General features: G+C 31.1%; 3 protein-coding genes and 2 long non-coding RNA genes across 7 annotated transcripts; 2 read left to right on the top strand and 3 right to left on the bottom strand.

Annotated features, from left to right (window-relative positions):
* Positions 1-1,934: 1,934 nt before the first annotated feature.
* On the top strand, positions 1,935-6,796 carry LOC111424920 (phospholipid scramblase 2-like). 2 transcript variants are annotated; one of them, XM_023058638.2, is made up of 6 exons: positions 1,935-2,285; positions 2,470-2,532; positions 2,595-2,870; positions 3,258-3,365; positions 5,961-6,178; positions 6,238-6,796. In XM_023058638.2, the coding sequence occupies exons 2-6, from the start codon at positions 2,487-2,489 to the stop codon at positions 6,607-6,609; spliced, it is 1,020 nt and encodes a 339-aa protein (XP_022914406.1). In that variant the 5' UTR covers positions 1,935-2,285; positions 2,470-2,486; the 3' UTR covers positions 6,610-6,796. The 2 variants fall into 2 exon arrangements, with proteins under 2 accessions (XP_022914406.1, XP_022914407.1); XM_023058639.2 differs by lacking the exons at positions 1,935-2,285; positions 2,470-2,532; positions 2,595-2,870 and adding an exon at positions 3,063-3,194.
* Positions 6,648-7,419, bottom strand: LOC111424921 (uncharacterized). Its single transcript, XR_002707661.1, has 2 exons — positions 7,334-7,419; positions 6,648-6,988 (listed from the first exon to the last, which is right to left on the bottom strand). It is a non-coding gene; the product is annotated as an uncharacterized lncRNA (long non-coding RNA).
* LOC111424919 (phospholipid scramblase 2-like) lies at positions 6,942-8,421 on the top strand. Its single transcript, XM_023058637.2, has 5 exons — positions 6,942-7,064; positions 7,115-7,228; positions 7,290-7,430; positions 7,571-7,896; positions 7,946-8,421. Exons 1-5 carry the CDS (start codon positions 7,031-7,033, stop codon positions 8,369-8,371), a joined length of 1,041 nt encoding a protein of 346 aa, XP_022914405.1. The 5' UTR covers positions 6,942-7,030; the 3' UTR covers positions 8,372-8,421.
* Positions 8,422-9,530: 1,109 nt separating this feature from the next.
* Positions 9,531-11,348, bottom strand: LOC139431175 (uncharacterized). Of its 2 annotated transcripts, XR_011641485.1 has the most exons (6): positions 11,264-11,348; positions 10,700-11,211; positions 10,562-10,647; positions 10,286-10,505; positions 10,003-10,227; positions 9,531-9,950 (listed from the first exon to the last, which is right to left on the bottom strand). It is a non-coding gene; the product is annotated as an uncharacterized lncRNA (long non-coding RNA). The 2 variants fall into 2 exon arrangements; XR_011641484.1 differs by having other exon boundaries at positions 10,003-10,505.
* Positions 11,349-13,723: 2,375 nt separating this feature from the next.
* LOC111424926 (G protein alpha i subunit) lies at positions 13,724-15,935 on the bottom strand. The gene is made up of 5 exons (XM_023058647.2): positions 15,687-15,935; positions 15,447-15,631; positions 15,101-15,387; positions 14,951-15,045; positions 13,724-14,885 (listed from the first exon to the last, which is right to left on the bottom strand). Exons 1-5 carry the CDS (start codon positions 15,805-15,807, stop codon positions 14,503-14,505), a joined length of 1,071 nt encoding a protein of 356 aa, XP_022914415.1. The 5' UTR covers positions 15,808-15,935; the 3' UTR covers positions 13,724-14,502.
* Positions 15,936-20,884: the final 4,949 nt, after the last annotated feature.

Genomic DNA, 20,884 nt, shown 5'->3' with positions numbered 1-20,884 from the left:
TTAATTTCCTTGTGAACAGTATAGAAATTAAATTGTAGGTTATCTTCCTAATTATTATTTGTATCAAAATTTTTTTCAAATAAAACTTGTTAAGAATTAAAAAAGGAACAACTTTTGTCGGCAACATTTTTTAAAATTATCAATTTTTTAATTTCCCTGTGAACAGTATAGAAATGGAATTTGATATTATTTTCCTAATTATTGCTTATATCAAAATATTTTTCAAATAAAACTTGTTTATAATTTAAAAAGGAACAACGTTTGTTGGCACCATTTTTTAAAATTATCAATTTTTTAATTTCCCTGTGAACAGTATAGAAATTAAGATTATCTTGGGATGAAATTCTCCATATTTCTCAAGAATTAAATAATAAAAATGGAAAAAGTAAAAACTTTTTGTGAGAAATAACAAAATACTTAATTTATTTCAATAAATAGACATGTTTCGAAACAAATGTTTCATCTTCAGTACTTCAAAATAATTACAAAATGATGTAAAAATTTTTTTTTAAATATGTTGGGAATATGTCTGAATTCTAGTTATTTTTCTTACAAACAAAATACTTCTAGAAAACTTTTTACAAAATCAAAGTAAATCCTTAAATTTCTTGGAAGTAGTATAGACTGAAGATGAAACATTTGTTTCGAAACATGTCTATTTATTGAAATAAATTAAGTACTTTGTTATTTCTCTCAAAAGTTTTTACTTTTTCCATTTTTATTAAGATTATCTTCCTAATTATTGTTTGTATCAAAATTTTTTTTCAAATAAAACTTGTTAAGAATTAAGAAAGGAACAACTTTTGTTGGAACCATTTTTGAAAATTATCAATTTTTTAATTTCCCTCTGAATAGTATAGAAATTAAATTCTAGGTTATGTTCCTAATTATTGTTTGTATCAAAATTTTTTTCAAATAAAACTTGTTAAGAATTAAAGAAGGAACAAGGTTTGTTGGCACCATTTTTTAAAATTATCAATTTTTTAATTTCCCTCTGAATAGTATAGAAATTAAATTCTAAGTTATGTTCCTAATTATTGTTTGTATCAAAATTTTTTTCAAATAAAACTTGTTAAGAATTAAAAAAGGAACAACTTTTGTTGGCACCATTTTTGAAAATTATCAATTTTTTAATTTCCCTCTGAATAGTATAGAAATTAAATTCTAGGTTATCTTCCTAATTATTGTTTGTATCAACATTTTTTTCAAATAAAATTTGTTAAGAAATAAGGAAGGAGCAACTTTTGTTGGCGCCATTTTTGAAAATTATCAATTTTTTAATTTCCCTCTAAATAGTATAGAAATTAAATTCTAGGTTATCTTTCTAATTATTGGTTGTATCAAAATATTTTTCAAATAAAATTTGTTAAGAATTAAAAAAGGAACATCTTTTGTCGGCATCATTTTTTAAAATTATCAATTTTTTAATTTCCCTCTGAATAGTATAGAAATTAAATTCTAGGTTATCTTCCTAATTATTGGTTGTATCAAAATTTTTTTCAAATAAAACTTGTTAAGAATTAAAAAAGGAACAACTTTTGTTGACACCATTTTTTAAATTTATTAATTTTTTTATTTCCCTATGAACAGTATAGAAATAGTATTTAAGATTATTTCTTAAAATTCTCTCTGGTTTTAAAACTCCCGCCACAAAGTGACTTTAATTTTACTCGTCCGAATTAAAAAATAGAGTATATATAAAAAATTCAATACATTTATTTCAAAAAATATATGCAGAACATGTTGACAATAAAATGAGCAATCAAATTAACATTTAATTATTTATTGTGCCATCTAGTGAATAATAGATGTAATTTAAAACATAATATTGCAGTATACCATTTAAATTGTTAATATTTCTTATAATTGTTACCTCAATCTATACATATTAAGTTCATGGATTTATTTATTTACTTCTTATTGGTGCTTATTGTGCAATATGGTGCATGCGCAGATGTATCGAAATTGTTTTGTTTACATTGTGGTTATTTGAGTTTATATTGGTGATAATTATGATAAGAATTGATCAAAATCCTTATTAAATTGATGATAACATGCGGTATACTTAAGTAAGGTTTTGCTTAATAACCAATAGGATTTTCGAGAATTTAATCGATTTGTCATGTTAAATATTTTCGTATGCAGTCATGTAGTATGTGAAGTGAATCATTGAGTTACGCCAAGTTACGCCCAAAGTGCAGATACGTTTTTTAAAAATAGTCGTTCGGTGGCTTTAACCGCCACCTCAACATTCGCTACAATTCCGCTACGTCAGCTGTTTAAAGGTAAAAACATCAAGTAAATTAAATGATTCGATTCAAGATTAACAAGCGACGATTGCGTTTTTATCGAAATCTAAAATAAGCGACATCCCAAAATACTTCAATTACTTTTCAGTACTTCTCTGTCAATATAAATAGTCACGTCCCATATAAGAACCTTGTTTATTTCATACACTTTTTTTTGCAGATCAATAACCCTTAAATATGGCTTACCAAGATAATGGACAATATCCTACTCATCAAAATCCAGGTTTAATTTAAATTATTAAAATAATATTATTAGTTATTAATAATTAAAATTTATTAATTTAGGTTATCCACCTGCTCCACCTCAAGGAACAGCCCCTCCAGGATATGATTATAATCCAGGTTATCCACCATCTCAAGGTGGTTATCCTCCTCCTCAAGGAGGTTATCCAGGAGGTTATCCTCCTCCTCAAGGCGGTTATCCACTTCCACAAGGGGGGTATCCACCACCACAAGGAGGGTTTCCACCTCAAGGGGGTTATCCACCACCAGGACCTGGAGGTTATCCACCACCAGGTGCACCAATAATGAATCAACCAATGGGAGGAATGGCACCAACTGGTAAGTATTTTTTTGATAAGTAGAATGGAGAAAACAAATTAAAACTGATAAGAGGGATTTGATAAGATGTCTGTTAACAAAGTTTCAACGAACAATTAAATCTATTATCCACACCAGCCAGTTGCTTGACAACCGTAAACATTACTATTGATAACACTTTAAATTTGTAATTATTTCTTAATAATAACAGTAAGAGATGGATGGTAGAAAGTTGTCGGCGAGAGTTTATAGACATGTTTTGGAAGGATTTATAAAAGTTTTCAAAATTAAAAGGTCCCCTAAGAAAAAGGGGTATCATAAATTAATTACAGAGGAGGAGCAAAGGTCCTTTTTTATCTTTTTCTTCTGTAAATAAATAAATAAATAATCCTTTGTTTTAATTTTTAGGTGGTTGGATGAATATGCCTCAAGGACCTCCCAATTGCCCACCAGGATTGGAATACCTTACATTGATTGATCAATTAATAGTCAAACAAAAAATCGAAATTTTAGAAGGTTAAAATTTTTTTTTTTAATTTAGTATAGTTCAAGAATCATCATGTGGCATAATAGTGTAAAACGAAAAATAAGTTTAAAGTTTCCACGTGACGTCACTTTCGGAATCTTATTTCATAAAAATGAAATTAATAAAAAAGCTGATAAGATATGTCAACTTATTTGGATCCAAGATACAAAAAGAAACTTTTTTGATGCTGATTTAACTAACGAAGCAACTCTAAAAAGAGGATACTTTAATTAATAATTGGCGATATTTCCACAAGGACCCTTTTTTTTGAAAATTTTATCAAAACTTCAAATATTGTTTTCTCAAAAACTAAAAGCTATTTTTCAAAATGGGTTGGTTCATTGGAAAGAGGACACTTTAATTAACACTTTAGGAAATTTTCATACTCATATTCCAAGAAATGGATTTTATACGAATTTAAATTTATTAAAATTTAATCGGCGGAAATTGCAAAATTCGAAAAATTGTTGATCATTTCAAAATTTATTTCTCAAGAACTAAAAGTGATTTTTCAAAACGGCTTTTTGCATTAAAAATAGGATACTTTAATTACTAATTGGTGATATTTCCACAAGGATCCTTCAAGAAATTAATTTTATAGCGAATTTTGAATATTATCGCAACATCGAAAATTTTATCAAAACTTCAAATATTGTTTTCTCAAAAACTAAAAGTTATTTTTCAAAACGGGTTGGTTCATTGGAAAGAGGACACTTTTATTAACACTTTGGGAAATTTTCATACTCATATTCCAAGAAATGGATTTTGTACGAATTTTTAAAATTTAATCGGCGGAAATTGCAAAATTCGAAAAATTGTCGATCATTTCAAAAATTTATGTCTCAAGAACTAAAAGTGATTTTTCAAAACGGCTTTTTGCATTAAAAAGAGGATACTTTAATTAATAATTGGTGATATTTCCATAAGGATCCATCAAGAAATTAATTTTATAGGGAATTTTGAAAATTATCGATAAAAATTGCAACATCGAACATTTTATCAAAACTTCAAATATTGTTTTCTCAAAAACTAAAAGCTATTTTTCAAAATGGGTTGGTTCATTGGAAAGAGGACACTTTAATTAACACTTTAGGAAATTTTCATACTCATATTCCAAGAAATCGATTTTATACGAATTTTTAAAACTTTTCGACGAAATAATTAACTACTTTTTTCAAATATTGTTTTCTCAAAAACTAAAAGCTATTTTTCAAAATGGGTTGGTTCATTGGAAAGAGGACACTTTTATTAACACTTTAGGAAATTTTCATACTCATATTCCAAGAAATGGATTTTATACGAATTTTTAAAATTTAATCGGCGGAAATTGCAAAATTCGAAAAATTGTCGATCATTTCAAAAATTTATTTCTCAAGAACTAAAAGTGATTTTTCAAAACGGCTTTTTGCATTAAAAAGAGGATACTTTAATTAATAATTGGTGATATTTCCACAAGGATCCTTCAAGAAATTAATTTTATAGCGAATTTTGAATATTATCGCAACATCGAAAATTTTATCAAAACTTCAAATATTGTTTTCTCAAAAACTAAAAGTTATTTTTCAAAACGGGTTGGTTCATTGGAAAGAGGACCTTTTATTAATACTTTGGGAAATTTTCATACTCATATTCCAAGATATGAATTTTATACGAATTTTTAAAACTTAATCGGCGAAAATTGCAAAATTCGACAAAATTGTTGATTATTTCAAAAATTTATTTCTCAAGAACTAAAAGTGATTTTTCAAAACGGCTTTTTGCATTAAAAAGAGGATACTTTAATTAATAATTGGTGATGTTTCTACAAGGATCCTTCAAGAAATTAATTTTATAGCGAATTTTGAAAATTATCGCAACATCGAAAATTTTATCAAAACTTCAAATATTGTTTTCTCAAAAACTAAAAGTTATTTTTCAAAACGGGTTGGTTCATTGGAAAGAGGACACTCTTATTAACACTTTGGAAAATTTTCATACTTATATTCCAATAAGTGGATTTTATACGAATTTTTAAAACTTAATCGGCGGAAATTGCAAAATTCGACAAAATTGTTGATTATTTCAAAGAATTGAAAAAAAGTGAAAATGTTCACTGTAGGACATAAACTGCAGTAACTAAGTCTTTTTCCCTTGTGGGTTTTCCTGATTCTTTGTAATAGGCTGATCTTGTAAAAATTCACATAGAGAGTGTTTCAATTTTCATGACAGGGAGGGGTAATTTTGTAGCCTTTCTTGTTGCCATGGTCTGGTGAGTTGTTCTTGAAGTCTAAGAACAAATTGTTGCCTTGACAATGGTTTCTCTAGTTCTAGTATTAAAACACAGCCTATTGATACACAGTCTATTGATACACAGTCTATTAATACATAGTCTTAATACACAGCCTATCTAACAACATAGTCCTAGTCATAAAACGTGACGTCACATTGAAACTTGAAAGTGATTTTTCGTTATGTTCTACACTTTTCCGCACTTTCTTTTTTTTTGTAACGTATTTTTTGGGTCATTTCGCATCGATTAAAAAAAACATCGTCGATTTTTAGGCGACTTGATGATTGTTGAATTTTTCTTTAATTTTGTATTGCAGTTATCACCGGTTACGAATCAAAAAATAAATTCTCTATAAGAAACAGTTTAGGGCAAAAAGTATATTATGCTGTTGAAGACAACGATTGTTGCACAAGAAACTGCTGTGGGCCATTACGTCCGTTTGATATGAAAATTTTAGATAATTATGGTCATGAAGTTATCCATCTTCATAGACCTTTAGCATGTGATTCATGTTTATTTCCATGTTGTTTACAAGTAATTATAATTATTTCTTACTTCGAATTAATTGAATTGATTTTGATTTTAATTTTAAGAGTATGGAAGTTTCATCACCACCTGGAAACGTGGTTGGTTCAGTCGAACAAGAATGGACACTTTGTTGTCCGTCGTTTAAAGTAAACAATTCAAGTGGTGAAACCGTTTTGCGCATAGAAGGTCCTTTTTGCACAATGAGCATTTGTGGCGACGTTGAATTTAAGGTTATGTCTGCTGATGGGGGCACTCAAGTCGGGAAAATCTCCAAACAATGGTCGGGATTAATTCGAGAAGCGTACACGGATTCGGACAACTTTGGAATCACTTTTCCCATGGACTTGGACGTTCGTATGAAAGCTGTAATGCTTGGCGCGTGCTTCCTTATTGATGCTATGTTCTTCGAAAAAAATAGCGAAGGGATGCTTCATTAAAACAAATATTTTTTGACGACACAATAAGCACAAATGTATTGTTTTTAAAACGCCTCTTATTATTTCTTTGTTAAATGTTTTTAAGCGTATATTCTATATACAACGTTTTCTAATATATATATATAATATACAATGACATCATTTTATGGCTAAAGTACATAACAAATATATTTATAATACCAATAAATGCAACATGTTTTACTATACTACATCCCATCATTTCCAACTTGAAATTTATTGAAAGAAATTTTCAATTCAATGCCTGTTTTTATTTGTAAACGAATGGTTGGGCGTTCAAGGTCGTCGTTCTCGTTTTGTTGTTCTCTCTGCAATGAAATCTTCACTCTCACATTGAAACACGTCGCCAGCACACCTAAACCTTTAAATAAACACTTTATTGAGAAGATTGACGAAAAAAAGGATGTCAGAAAATGTCAGTAATCCTCCAAATCAAAGTAAGTAATAAAAAAATTAAAGGCAAAAAAAATAATTTTATTATTTAAAGGTGTTCCAACTCAAGTTTGTCCCCCTTATCCACAATTACCACCAAGTCATCCCCAACCACCTCCAGCGAGCCCTCAAGTTAATATTATTCCACCTCAACCATCTCAAAATATAGGTAATTAAAAAAAATTAGAAAATTTCAATATTATTTTTTTATAATCATATATTAATTGTAGGGTATTCCCCTTATAACCCTCAATATAACAATGCAAACGCTTACCATGGATACCCTCCATCAAATCGAGGGTATTTACCGTCCCCACCAGGTTATACAGGAGCCATAATTACCCAACCAACAGGTATTGGTGTCCCAGAAGGTAAAAAAAGCATTTCATAATGATGAGATCATCAGTATTATAAGTTGCCTAAGTATTTAATTGGTTTTAATTTGAACTTAGGGTCATGGTCAAGGTTTATTAAACAAAAATAATTTGTATTGTATTTTTTTGTATTTAAGGTCAATGGATGGAAATTCCGCAAAGCATACCGAATTGTCCGCCGGGTTTAGAATATTTGACGGTGGTAGATGAGCTAATGGTGAAGCAAAAAATTGAATTAACTGAAGTGTTGATGGATTTTGAGTCGAAAAATAAATTTTCAATAAAAAATAAAAATCGACAAAGAGTATATTTCGCCGCGGAAGATAGCGGATATATGGCCAGAAATTGTTTAGGGTCATATCGACCTTTCCAAATCAAAGTTTTTGATAACCGCTCAAAAGAAGTTATTCACATCAGAAGACCAGCGAGTTGTGATTCTTGTTTATTTCCTTGTTGTTTGCAGGTAACAAAAATTAACCGCCTTAACACACATTTCTTTCATTTCTTTTTAGACGATGGAAATTTATTCGCCACCTGGAAATTTACTGGGGAGAATACAACAAGAATGGAGTTTTATGAACCCCCGTTTTCTGATAGTCGATCCAACGGGAGAAGTTGTTTTAAAAATTAAAGGACCATGTTGCACGGCGACTTTTTGTTGCGGCGAAGTAGAATTTAAAATTTTATCGGCCGACGGAAAAACGAAAATTGGAAAAATCGCCAAGTATTGGTCCGGATTAGTCCAAGAAATTGGAACAGATGCGGAAAATTTCGGGATAAGTTTTCCGTTAAATTTAGACGTTAGGATGAAAGCGGTCTTAATCGGCGCTTGCTTCTTAATTGATATCGTTTATTACGAAGCGGCTAGTACTGGACCTATTAAGTGCTTAACTTGTATTTGTGGCTGTCTTTGTTCACATTGCAAATCTAATACTTAATTTTAAAATTTCTTTTTTAAGTTTTTGTGTATATATTTTAACTACCTCTACGTTTATTTATTTGATTTTTTTATGTTTTTTTACTACTAACATACTTATAACAAATATATATTAAAAGAAAAAAAGTATCTTATTTAGTCGGATCTCTCGATTTGCACAACTGCATTTAGCTGATTTAGCCTTTAGCATTTGAAAGAGCATTCCAAATTTTACCAATTTAGTATTTGTACTGATTTGCATAACGATTACTTTTAGATCCAGAATTTCATCATCAGAAAAGTGAAAATAGCCCCAAAGGATTAACTTGGCCATTAAAAATTATATTTGGCAAATTATTTAGGTTTGTGGCATCCTCCTCACCAGAAAGAAACGACGTTTTCTACCAGTTCGTCGTCATCTTCTATCATTGCCAAAGCCTCGTTTAACGAGAAACCTCTAGAATAATAGAAAAAATAAGATCTACTCGAATGCCACTTCGACGCATGTTCGGACACGTTCAGACATGTCTATGCGTGTACTATATGTAGTACGGTGGGCATACAGTTAGTCACAAAAGTCTACGTACGCCAAATGAATTGAACATTTGATTTCCAAGCGCTATGGTCCATAATATCATCAATAAAAATCAAATTTTGTAGCCCATTAAGCCACAAACCAGCCATGTTTAACGGTTGGGAAATTTCTTGGTTTGCCTTCTGCCAAATTTTTCCTCTACCATCCGATCCGAAAATATTACACTTACTTTCGTCAGTAAATAAAGTTGTTTTCCAAAATACAAAGTCACTTGCAAGATATCTTTTAGCTAATTCAATCCTTTTCTGCCTGTTTTGTTGAGAAATCCAAGGTTTTCTTCGTGGAACTCGTCCATTAAATCTTAACACTCTACGTACAGTTTCTGGATGCACGACTTTATGGGTAGCTTGTTGAATTTCCCCTCTTTGTTTTTTTAGCAAATTTTGGGTTGAGCAGAATTTTTAATCAGTTTAATTTAAGCTGGAGCAGATTCCTCATCATGTCTAAAACACCAAATAATACAAAAAATACTTCTACCATATCCTATTTCATTACAAAACTAGTTTTCCTTGCTTTTTAACAAATTTTGGGTTGAGCAGAATTTTTAATCAGTTTAATTTAAACTGGAGCAGATTACTCATCATGCCTAAAACATCAAATAATACCAAAAATTAGTTCTAACATATCCTATTTTATTACAAAACTAATTTTCTTTGTTTTTTAGCAAATTTTGGGTTGAGCAGAATTTTTAATCAGTTTAATTTAAGCTGGAGCAGATTCATCATCATGTCTAAAACACCAAATAATACTTCTACCATATCCTATTTCATTACAAAACTAATTTTCCTTGTTTTTTAGCAAATTTTGGGTTGAGCAGAATTTTTAATCAGTTTAATTTAAGCTGGAGCAGATTCCTCATCATGTCTAAAACACCAAATAATACAAAAATACTTCAAACATATCCTATTTTATTACTAAACTAATTTTCTTTGTTTTTTAACAAATTTTGGGTTGAGCAGAATTTTTAATCAGTTTAATTCAAGCTGGAGCAGATTCCTCATCATGTCTAAAACAACAAATAATATAAAAAATACTTCTAACATATCCTATTTTATTACAAAACTAATTTTTCTTGTGTTTTAGCAAATTTTGGGTTGAGCAGAATTTTTAATCAGTTTAATTTAAGCTGGAGCAGATTCCTCATCATGTCTAAAACACCAAATAATACTTCTACCATATCCTATTTCATTACAAAACTAATTTTCCTTGCTTTTTAACAAATGTTGGGTTGAGCAGAATTTTTAATCGGTTTAATTTAAGCTGGAGCAGATTATTCATCATGCCTAAAACATCAAATAATACAAACAATTACTTCTAACATATCCTATTTTATAACAAAACTAATTTTCTTTGTTTTTTAGCAAATTTTGGGTTGAGTAGAATTTTTAATCAGTTTAATTTAAGCTGGAGCAGATTCCTCATCATGTCTAAAACACCAAATAATACTTCTACCATATCCTATTTCATTACAAAGCTAGTTTTCTTTGCTTTTTAACAAATTTTAGGTTGAGCAGAATTTTTAATCAGTTTAATTTAAGCTGGAGCAGATTCCTCATCATGTCTAAAACACCAAATAATACAAAAATACTTCAAACATATCCTATTTTATTACTAAACTAATTTTCTTTGTTTTTTAACAAATTTTGGGTTGAGCAGAATTTTTAATCAGTTTAATTCAAGCTGGAGCAGATTCCTCATCATGTCTAAAACAACAAATAATATAAAAAATACTTCTAACATATCCTATTTTATTACAAAACTAATTTTTCTTGTGTTTTAGCAAATTTTGGGTTGAGCAGAATTTTTAATCAGTTTAATTTAAGCTGGAGCAGATTCCTCATCATGTCTAAAACACCAAATAATACTTCTACCATATCCTATTTCATTACAAAACTAATTTTCCTTGCTTTTTAGCAAATGTTGGGTTGAGCAGAATTTTTAATCGGTTTAATTTAAGCTGGAGTAGATTATTCATCATGCCTAAAACATCAAATAATACAAAAAATTACTTCTAACATATCCTATTTTATAACAAAACTAATTTTCTTTGTTTTTTAGCAAATTTTGGGTTGAGCAGAATTTTAAATCAGTTTAATTTAAGCTGGAGCAGATTCCTCATCATGTCTAAAACACCAAATAATACAAAAAATACTTCTAACATATCCTATTTTATTACAAAATTAATTTTCCTTGCTTTTTAACAAATTTTGGGTTGAGCAGAATTTTTAATCAGTTTAATTTAAGCTGGAGCAGATTCCTCATCATGTCTAAAACACCAAATAATACAAAAAATACTTCAAACATATCCTATTTTATTACAAAACCAATTTTCTTTGTTTTGTAGCAAATTTTGGGTTGAGCAAAATTTTTAATCAGTTTAATTTAAGCTGGAGCAGATTCCTCATCATGTCTCAAACACCAAATAATACAAAAAATACTTTTACCATATCCTATTTCATTACAAAACTAATTTTTCTTGTTTTTTAAAAAATTTTGGGTTGAGCAGAATTTTTAATCAGTTTAATTTCAGCAGGAGCAGATTCCTCATCATGTTTAAAACACCAAATAATACAAAAAATACTTCTACCATATCCTATTTCATTACAAAACTAATTTTCCTTGTTTTTTAACAAATTTTGGGTTGAGCAGAATCTTCAATCAGTTTAATTTAAGCTGGAGCAGATTCCTCATCATGTCTAAAACACCAAATAATACAAAAAATACTTCAAACATATCCTATTTTATTACTAAACTAATTTTCTTTGTTTTTTAACAAATTTTGGGTTGAGCAGAATCTTTAATCAGTTTAATTTAAGCTGTAGCAGATTCCTCATCATGTTTAAAACACCAAATAATACAAAAAATACTTCTACCATATCCTATTTCATTACAAAACTAATTTTCCTTGTTTTTTAACAAATTTTGGGTTGAGCAGAATCTTCAATCAGTTTAATTTAAGCTGGAGCAGATTCCTCATCATGTCTAAAACACCAAATAATACAAAAAATACTTCAAACATATCCTATTTTATTACTAAACTAATTTTCTTTGTTTTTTAACAAATTTTGGGTTGAGCAGAATCTTTAATCAGTTTAATTTAAGCTGTAGCAGATTCCTCATCATGTTTAAAACACCAAATAATACAAAAAAATTCTTCTACCATATCCTATTTCATTACAAAACTAATTTTCCTTGTTTTTTAACAAATTTTGGGTTGAGCAGAATCTTCAATCAGTTTAATTTAAGCTGGAGCAGATTCCTCATCATGTCTAAAACACCAAATAATACAAAAAATACTTCAAACATATCCTATTTTATTACTAAACTAATTTTCTTTGTTTTTTAACAAATTTTGGGTTGAGCAGAATCTTTAATCAGTTTAATTTAAGCTGTAGCAGATTCCTCATCATGTTTAAAACACCAAATAATACAAAAAATACTTCTACCATATCCTATTTCATTACAAAACTAATTTTCCTTGTTTTTTAACAAATTTTGGGTTGAGCAGAATCTTCAATCAGTTTAATTTAAGCTGGAGCAGATTCCTCATCATGTCTAAAACACCAAATAATACAAAAAATACTTCAAACATATCCTATTTTATTACTAAACTAATTTTCTTTGTTTTTTAACAAATTTTGGGTTGAGCAGAATCTTTAATCAGTTTAATTTAAGCTGTAGCAGATTCCTCATCATGTCTAAAACACCAAATAATACAAAAAATATTTCTACCATATCCTATTTCATTACAAAACTAGTTTTCCTTGCTTTTTAACAAATTTTGGGTTGAGCAGAATTTTTAATTAGTTTAATTCAAGCTGGAACAGATTCCTCATCATGTCTAAAACACCAAATAATACAAGAAATACTTCTAACATATTCTATTTTATTACAAAACTAATTTTCCTTGTTTTTTAGCAAATTTTGGGTTGAGCAGAATTTTTAATCAGTTTAATTTAACCTAGAGCATATTCCTCATCATGTCTAAAACACCAAATAATACAAAAAATACTTCTATCATATCCTATTTTATTACAAAACTAATTTTCTTTGTTTTGTAGCAAATTTTGGGTTGATCAAAATTTTTAATCAGTTTAATTTAAGCTGGAGCAGATTCCTCATCATGCCTAGAACATCAAATAATACAAAAAATACTTCTAACATATCCTATTTTATTACAAAAGTAGTTTTCCTTGTTTTCTAGCAAATTTTGGGTTGAGCAGAATTTTTAATCAGTTTAATTTAACCTAGAGCATATTCCTCATCATGCCTAAAACACCAAATAATACAAAAAATACTTCTATCATATCCTATTTAATTACAAAACTAATTTTCTACGTTTTTTTAGCAAATTTTGGGTTGAACAGCATTCTTAATTAGTTTAATTTGCTACCAGTTGAGGAGCACTTGTTGGATATCACTGTTGGACGACCAATGCGTGGTTTATTTAATACACTTCCATTTAAATTTTGGCTATTTCACCATATGATGTTCCCTCATTTCTTAACTTTACTATTAAATGGCGAACTTCAACCGATATTTCTTTTCTTTCCATATTATTTTAAATAATATAATATTCACTACACAATGTCTGTGTAAGCTCTTTTGTATCAAATGCGTAACTGTATCTTGACTTTTGTGAGATTTATCTGTCAGTAATAATAGATAGTGCTCGTCAATAACCACAAGTAGTTTTAGATGTAATACAAAGATGAATTTAATGGTCTTTGTCGCGATATCTGGATTAAGTTAAGGTTGTTAAAAAAAATGAAATGAAAATATTTTGAATAATATCTATTTTACAATGGTTAAATTTGAATTATTCAAATATAAAAAATATAAAAGTAAAAAATCAGTAGGTATATCAGTTTGTTTTATAGTACAAAAAAAGTAATTTAGTTGGAAGTAATATACATCCTGCGCGAATCTTAAATCGTAACAAGATACAAATATAGTAAATAATTTTTATATTTTAATTAATAAATACAATTTGTCTCGTTTCTTGAACAACATAATAATCCCATTTAAAGACGGTTCCTTAAAATGAGCCAACTTTTTATTTAAGACTATTTTCCAATTAATACTATTTATTGTTTTTAGTGAATGTTTATATAAATGTATATATCATGTAATCCTGAGTCAATTAGTGCGATTATAAACGATTATTTTTTTTGTCGTAATCAGTTCTTGAGTGGGGGTGTAAAAGCCTAATAAAAAAATACTTTTTGTTGTATATCAGAATTTTTATAACAAATCAAGGCATTTTAAATCTTTTTTGTTATTGCATTTGTGCCCTGACACAACAACAAGTGTAAGTTTATACAAAAATACAGAGTATTACCCCCTTAAATAGATAAAAAAATATTAAAGATAACATATTTGGGGATTTATTGGCACTGTAAGACACTTTTCTTCAATCTTTTCGTTTCGTTTTATCTACAGTTTGAGCTTTTGAATACATACTTGTTTAATGTTTTTGTTTTCAAGAAGAAACCCCTTAAGCTATACAAAAAAAAATATCACGTTGTGCAAAGTATAAATCATTAAATCAATTATTTTTACATTAACAGTCCGCAATCTTTCAAATTATTTTTGATAATGACGTCAGTGACAGCGTCAAAAACGAATTGAATGTTATTTGTATCAGTGGCACACGTGAAATGCGTGTAAATTTCCTTTTGGTCTTTGCGTTTATTCAAGTTTTCAAATTTTGTTCGAATATATGCTGAGGCTTCCTCGTAAGTGTTTTGTCCTGTGTATTCTGGGAAACATATTGTTAATGGGCTCCTGGTGATTTTTTCCTCAAACAAATCTTTTTTATTCAGAAAGAGAATTATCGAGGTTGAAACAAACCATTTACTGTTACAAATTGAATCGAATAATTTCATTGATTCAACCATACGATTCATTTCTTCATCTTCTGCCAATACTAAATCATAACCTATTAAATAAATAAAATAATTTTGTTTAATTTAATTTAATTAAATAACTGATTAATATATTTACCTGATAAGGCCACACAAAAGATAATAGCAGTCACACCTTCAAAGCAATGAATCCATTTTTTTCTTTCAGAACGTTGGCCACCAACATCAAACATCCTTATTACAAAAAAAAATTAATTATGATGAGATCAGGAGAATGCAACATTCTTACTTAAAGTGTAATCCTTTAAATGAAAATTGGGTTTCAACAATTCCAGTGGTTTTAACTCTAGTTCTTAAGACATCTTGTTGTGATGGAATGTAGCTTGGTTGAGATATTCTATCCAAAGAATTCAAGTAATAGGCGGCTGAATCATTTAATTGGTACTCCCTGGATCTGGCAAAACAAAGTTGCACTCCTGGGTCTTGCCACAACTTCTTCATCAATATCACCAACTCAGGAGGAAGTTCACCTTCTTCTGCTGTACTTGCATAAGTGAAAAATTGGCGTGCAATATCCTATTAAAAAGATGTTAAAGATATTAAGATCATATTTTTGATAAAAAATAACAACTTACTGCTTTAGTGGGATCAGCAAAATCAATTCTTAATTGCCCCATGGCTCTGATGATGGCCATAAGACTTTGTATGGTGTTGCTGTATACAACAGGTCTGTATTGTTCTCTTTCTTCCTTAGAGTAACCAGTTTCATGGATGATTTTCATTTGCTTAACGATGGTACTTTTTCCAGATTCGCCGGCCCCTATTTTTTAAAAACCGAAATAGAAATCGGGTTATCGTTAACATGACTCACATACCGAGCAAAAGAAGTTTAACTTCGCTGGCGGCCCGCTCCCCATCGGCCCTTAAATCCCTATCGATCTTCTTAGAACGTTCCGTTGCCTCTTTATCACCCGCTGTACTAACAGCGCAACCCATATTGTTCTTGTATTTTCTCTTTAAACGTTATATTTCTAACGACACAATCACACCGGACTCCGCCCGTTTACTCTAAAAACACAGCGTACAAACGTATTGCCAACTTACGTTACAGCGGTACCAACATTGAAGTTTTATATATAATATATACAGCGTGTCCCCGAATTGTGTATAATTAACGATACATTTTTGAATTCAAATTTCATCTTTTGCAATTAAAGTCTGGATGTCATAAAACGAAATATAACCAAGTTTTACGTCAAATGTCCTCAAAGTACCAAAGTTAACGTAATAAGTTTGTTAACCGTTGCAAATAAAGTGGTCTTTAATAATAATAATTATTTATTGGCATAAAAGAATACTACAATGTAAGTAATACATTAAAATAACTAAGTATAGAATTTCCCAAAGAGTATTTCCATCAGTAAGCCAATTTATGGCGTCCTGGTCTTCCTGGAAATACCATACACAAAAAAAAATAAATATATAAAAAAAACAAAATAAAGTAATAAATCAAAATTAAATTCAAACTGAAACAATTAACGTGGCCGATAAGTAAAAACGAAAAAAAATAAAAAATGAATTGGCTGAACAAATAAAAATTAATAAATGTCCCTAACAAACTAAAAAGAAAAAAAAATATTTGTCCACGACTACCTTATAATATATACCTTATGAATGAGTTTTCTAAAACAAAATGGTAGTCATTTTTCACGGAGTGAATAATAGCGGTGAATAATAATCATTATTCACGGGTAGCCATCTTGACCAGACTAATAATAATTATTTGAAACGTTAAAAGTTCAAAAAACGTCAATTTAATTCAATTTTTTAGGAGTTTCTAAATGTTTGACATAAAAAACCTAAACAAATTCCTTTTTTCGTATGATTTAAGCATAAATTAATTAATTTTCGTAAAGAAAACGACGTTTTATAAAACTGACACTTAATTTTGACAAATTGTTGTGAAGTTGGTTACAGTTAGTAACATTGAATTTGTGTCACATTGACGTTTAACCTTTATTCAAAAATTTATTTAAACAATAAATTTATGGAATCAATTTCAATAGTCGTGGACAAAGTATAGTATTCTATTCGCATATAATGAGCTTACGCTCGTGACATAAACTTAACCTTCGTGAATAATAGCCCTCATTATATGCTCATATAATAATATACTATTATATATTATTATTATTATTATTGCTGTCGGGCTGAGGAGGGCGGCCCCTCTCGTTACCGCGACCTATAAGATCTATTGTAACTTTAGCCCTCCAAAGGTTTAGGGCAAATGTAGGTCCTTAATGAACCTTAGTATTGTCCTGAGGTCTTGAACCTTTATGTCGGTAGGTAACAGGGTAGTTTTACCGAAGACGTTGTGCCTTAGACGTCCTCTGGCGACGCAATTGCACAGTATATGTTCAGCAGTTTCTGACTCGTCGTTGCATAGTCGACAAGTTTGATCCTCAGCTTGTCCAATGTGGAAGAGGTGGTATTTTAGGGGCACATGGCCGGTCAGGTAGCCTGAGAGCGTTCTTAGATCCCCTTTGCTGAGGCATAAAACCTCTTTGGTTTTGTTTTGCGACGGAGTTATCATACTCTTCGCTTGTCTGTGACCTGGAAGTTCTTTCCAGCGTAAGGCTATCTTTGAATTAGATGACTTTGATTATTTGTTTTAGGTGGCTTTTTTGTAGTCCACATCCAGGTTGGGGTCCAATGAAGGGCGTGTTTGCTGCCTCTTTGGCCAGCTTGTCGGCCTTCTCATTGCCCTCAATGTTGCTGTGACCTGGAACCCACCATAGGGTAACATCATTGCCCCTAGCGAGTTCTCTCAGGTTGTTGGTGCACTCTCTGATCAGTGCGGAGCCACACGTGTAGGCCTGAATTGCCTTTAAGGCGGCCCGACTGTCTGTGAAAATGTTTATGGATGCACCTTTTTGTCTCTTCTGTAGGTTCAAAGCGGTGCAGAAGTTTATAGCAAGAACTTCTGCTTGGAAAATTGTTAAGTCCGAGCTGAGGGGCAATTTGATGTGGCTGTTTGGTCCACTGATGCCCATGCCTACTCCAGATCTTACTGTCTTTGAAGCATCGGTGTACCAGGCTAGGGCTCCTCTTTTTAGTTGAGGCCCTCCTTTCGCCCAATCATCCCTGCTACTAAATATGACCTTATACGGTTGGTTGAAATTGTATTCCGTCGGTATAAGGTCCGTTTTAATTTCAATCAGGTGATTTAGACATGGGTCTTTGAGGATCTCGAGGTGTCCTCTGAGATTACCCTGCATCAACTTGAGTGAAGAAACTGTTTTCAGTGATAAGGCACTTAAGGCTGCCTCCTTTTGTATATATATGTGGAGTGGTGTGAGACCGAGTAGGGCTTCCAAAGCAGCCGTCGGACAGGATCTCATTGCACCCGTTATGTTAAGATATGCTAACCGCTGGATTTGTGCCAGCTGTTGTTGAGCTGTCTTATGTTTTGTTTTTGGCCACCAAACCAATGAGGCGTAGGCGACCATGGGTCTGATTATTGCTACGTAGGCCCAATGAGCCATTCGTGGTTTGAGACCCCAGTTCCTTCCTAGGAGCCTGCGGCAGATCTGGTTTGCCATGATGGCCTTTTCCCTCACCTTATCTAAGTGTGAGTTCCAGTTTAATTTACTGTCAAGTATTACCCCTAGGTATTTAGTTTCTGTTTTGAGGTTAATAGTTCTACTTTCAATGGAGGGTGCTTTTATTTGTAGCTTCCTTCTCCGAGTGAAAGGGACTATTTCGATTTTATTGGGATTGATGCTGAGCCCATTGCTTCTGCACCAAGTACTGGTGAGTAGTAGGGCTTTCTGCATTAGCTGAGTTATGATTGAATCATATTTACCTCGGATTGTGATTACCAGGTCATCAGCATACCCTTGTATCTTAAATCCGTTTTTAGTTAGGGACTATTATATATACAAGGTGTTCCGGTGACTCGGGGCATAAAATTAACCTCATATACTAGAGCAAAAATGATGACGATTCGTGAAAAAAAATTATTATAAAAGTCTTCAAATGGCCAAGATATGGGCCATCAAAGTTCTAAAAAATTAAAACTAATTTTTCTAAATATTTTCAATACCATTTATGGTAGAGTGTTGAAATTTGGTACAGAGTAAACAAATATCAAGCAAAATTATTGAACTAATTTTGACTTTGATCGGGCGGCGGCAACCTGTATAGCATACAGGCTGTCCCTAAAATTTGTTTGAGAACTTTTTTGTTCGCTCGTAACCCTACATTTATTTTTGTACTTTTTAATAGAAAATTTATTTTAGAAACTTTTATCACTCTTTGAAAATTTTGATAACATTGACCGTTTTCGAGTTATACGCGAAAATATTAAGCTTCGATTTCAATGGTAACACTAAAAAACAAAAATCTTCGAAAAAGTCAAAGTTGGCCAAGAAGATATTCTAGACTATGTAGAAGAAAATACTACAGCTAGTACTTTGGATATGGCGAGGCATTTTTTAACTTCAAAAACAACTGTCTGGCGTGTTCTTCACGAGCAACAGCTTTATCCATTTCATTGTTACAAAGTTCAGGAAGACCCACTGCGACTGCAACATTGCCAAATAATGCAGCACAAAATCCAAATTGATGATCAGTTTTTAGAAAAAGTGCTTTTTACAGATGAATCCACTTTTTCTAAAGATGGAATCATCAATTTGAGAAATTTACATAGTTGGGCGGACGAAAATCCAAGATTTAAGAAAACTTCTGTTTTTTTTTTTAGTTTTTTTACTTCTGTTTTCCAAGATTTAAGAAAAGATTCTGTCTTCTTTTACAGGTAAGACAGAGTCATATGTCAGATTCTTCACACATTTTGTAGAATCAATTAGGAGTATGAAGCTAAACCCTCAGGATATGCTGGTAAGTTTCGACGTGGAATCTCTATTCAGCAGAGTACCAGTCAAAGATGCGTGGATACTACCTATCGTCGTCCTGTGATAGCCAATTTTTACATGGAGATGTTTGAAATGTTTCGTGATCTGGAAACATGGAAAAGAGCAACTCCAGGAATTTCTAGACCATGGAAACAGAAACTGCAAAACAGTTGCCATTCCTGGATATGTTAGTCACTAGGAAGTCAGATGGGGACATGGAACTGGGAGTATATCGAAAGCTTCATCAAACTAACCCCATTACGGGGAGCAGGAGTCTATCTAATATTACGTTGGCCAAACTGGATGTAACATCGAGTGCCGCATCAAGCAACACGAGACGGACGTCCGACTAAGGAAGATCCAACAATCTGACACAGCATAGAGTTCGACAAAACCAAAGTGCTAGCAAGAAACGGACATTACTTCCAAAGAATGAGGAGAGAGGCGATAGAGATTCATCGATATGGGAATAATAAGTTTTTTTTTATTATAGTTTTAGATTATTGATAATGCAGGATATGCTTCTGTATGTAAGAACCGCTTGAGGTTGAGCACATTTTATCAAAAGCATCAACGCTGCCTTTAGTTGCGTTACAATGCTCAATCAATTGTCGTTTTCCACTTTGTGCAATCGTAGCACCCTCATGCATTGTTGATAGAAAGCAGACGACATTTTTCTTTACCCCTCCTAAGTATCTGAGTTGGAATTTCATTACGCTAGACACACGCGTTCGGATTATACAGGGTGTGCTCGTGAATTATTTCCAACAGTGTAATTCAGAAATACTAATAAACCAAGTAAAGCCTTTATTTCTAACAAAGTAGTTAGCGAGATAGTAGCTGTAATATTTGAATACATAACTTGTCTACGTACTATTTCTGAATTTGTGTGCTGGACGATTTTTGTAATCAAATCATCACTGAAAAATAATTGAAATGCTTCCAAAGTTTTGCTGCACCTTTTGTGCCGCATCGTCTTAAAACTATGTTACGGGCTATAGTACGAATAGTCATTGTTGGTGGAGTAGTGGACCAAGCATGTCCATTTTTTCCTTGTATAATTCTTTCTATGGTCGATGGTCTAGTTTGTGTACAAGTCTTTTGACGCTTCAGTTCCTTAACGATAACATCACTTTTTGATTTCTGAGGAACGTAAAGCC

This window comes from Onthophagus taurus, chromosome 8, assembly GCF_036711975.1.
Source record: "Onthophagus taurus isolate NC chromosome 8, IU_Otau_3.0, whole genome shotgun sequence".
NCBI classification, from domain to species: domain Eukaryota; kingdom Metazoa; phylum Arthropoda; class Insecta; order Coleoptera; family Scarabaeidae; genus Onthophagus; species Onthophagus taurus.
The sequence above is the reverse complement of the archived record's forward strand: the minus strand, read 5'-3'. Positions and strand labels throughout refer to the sequence as shown.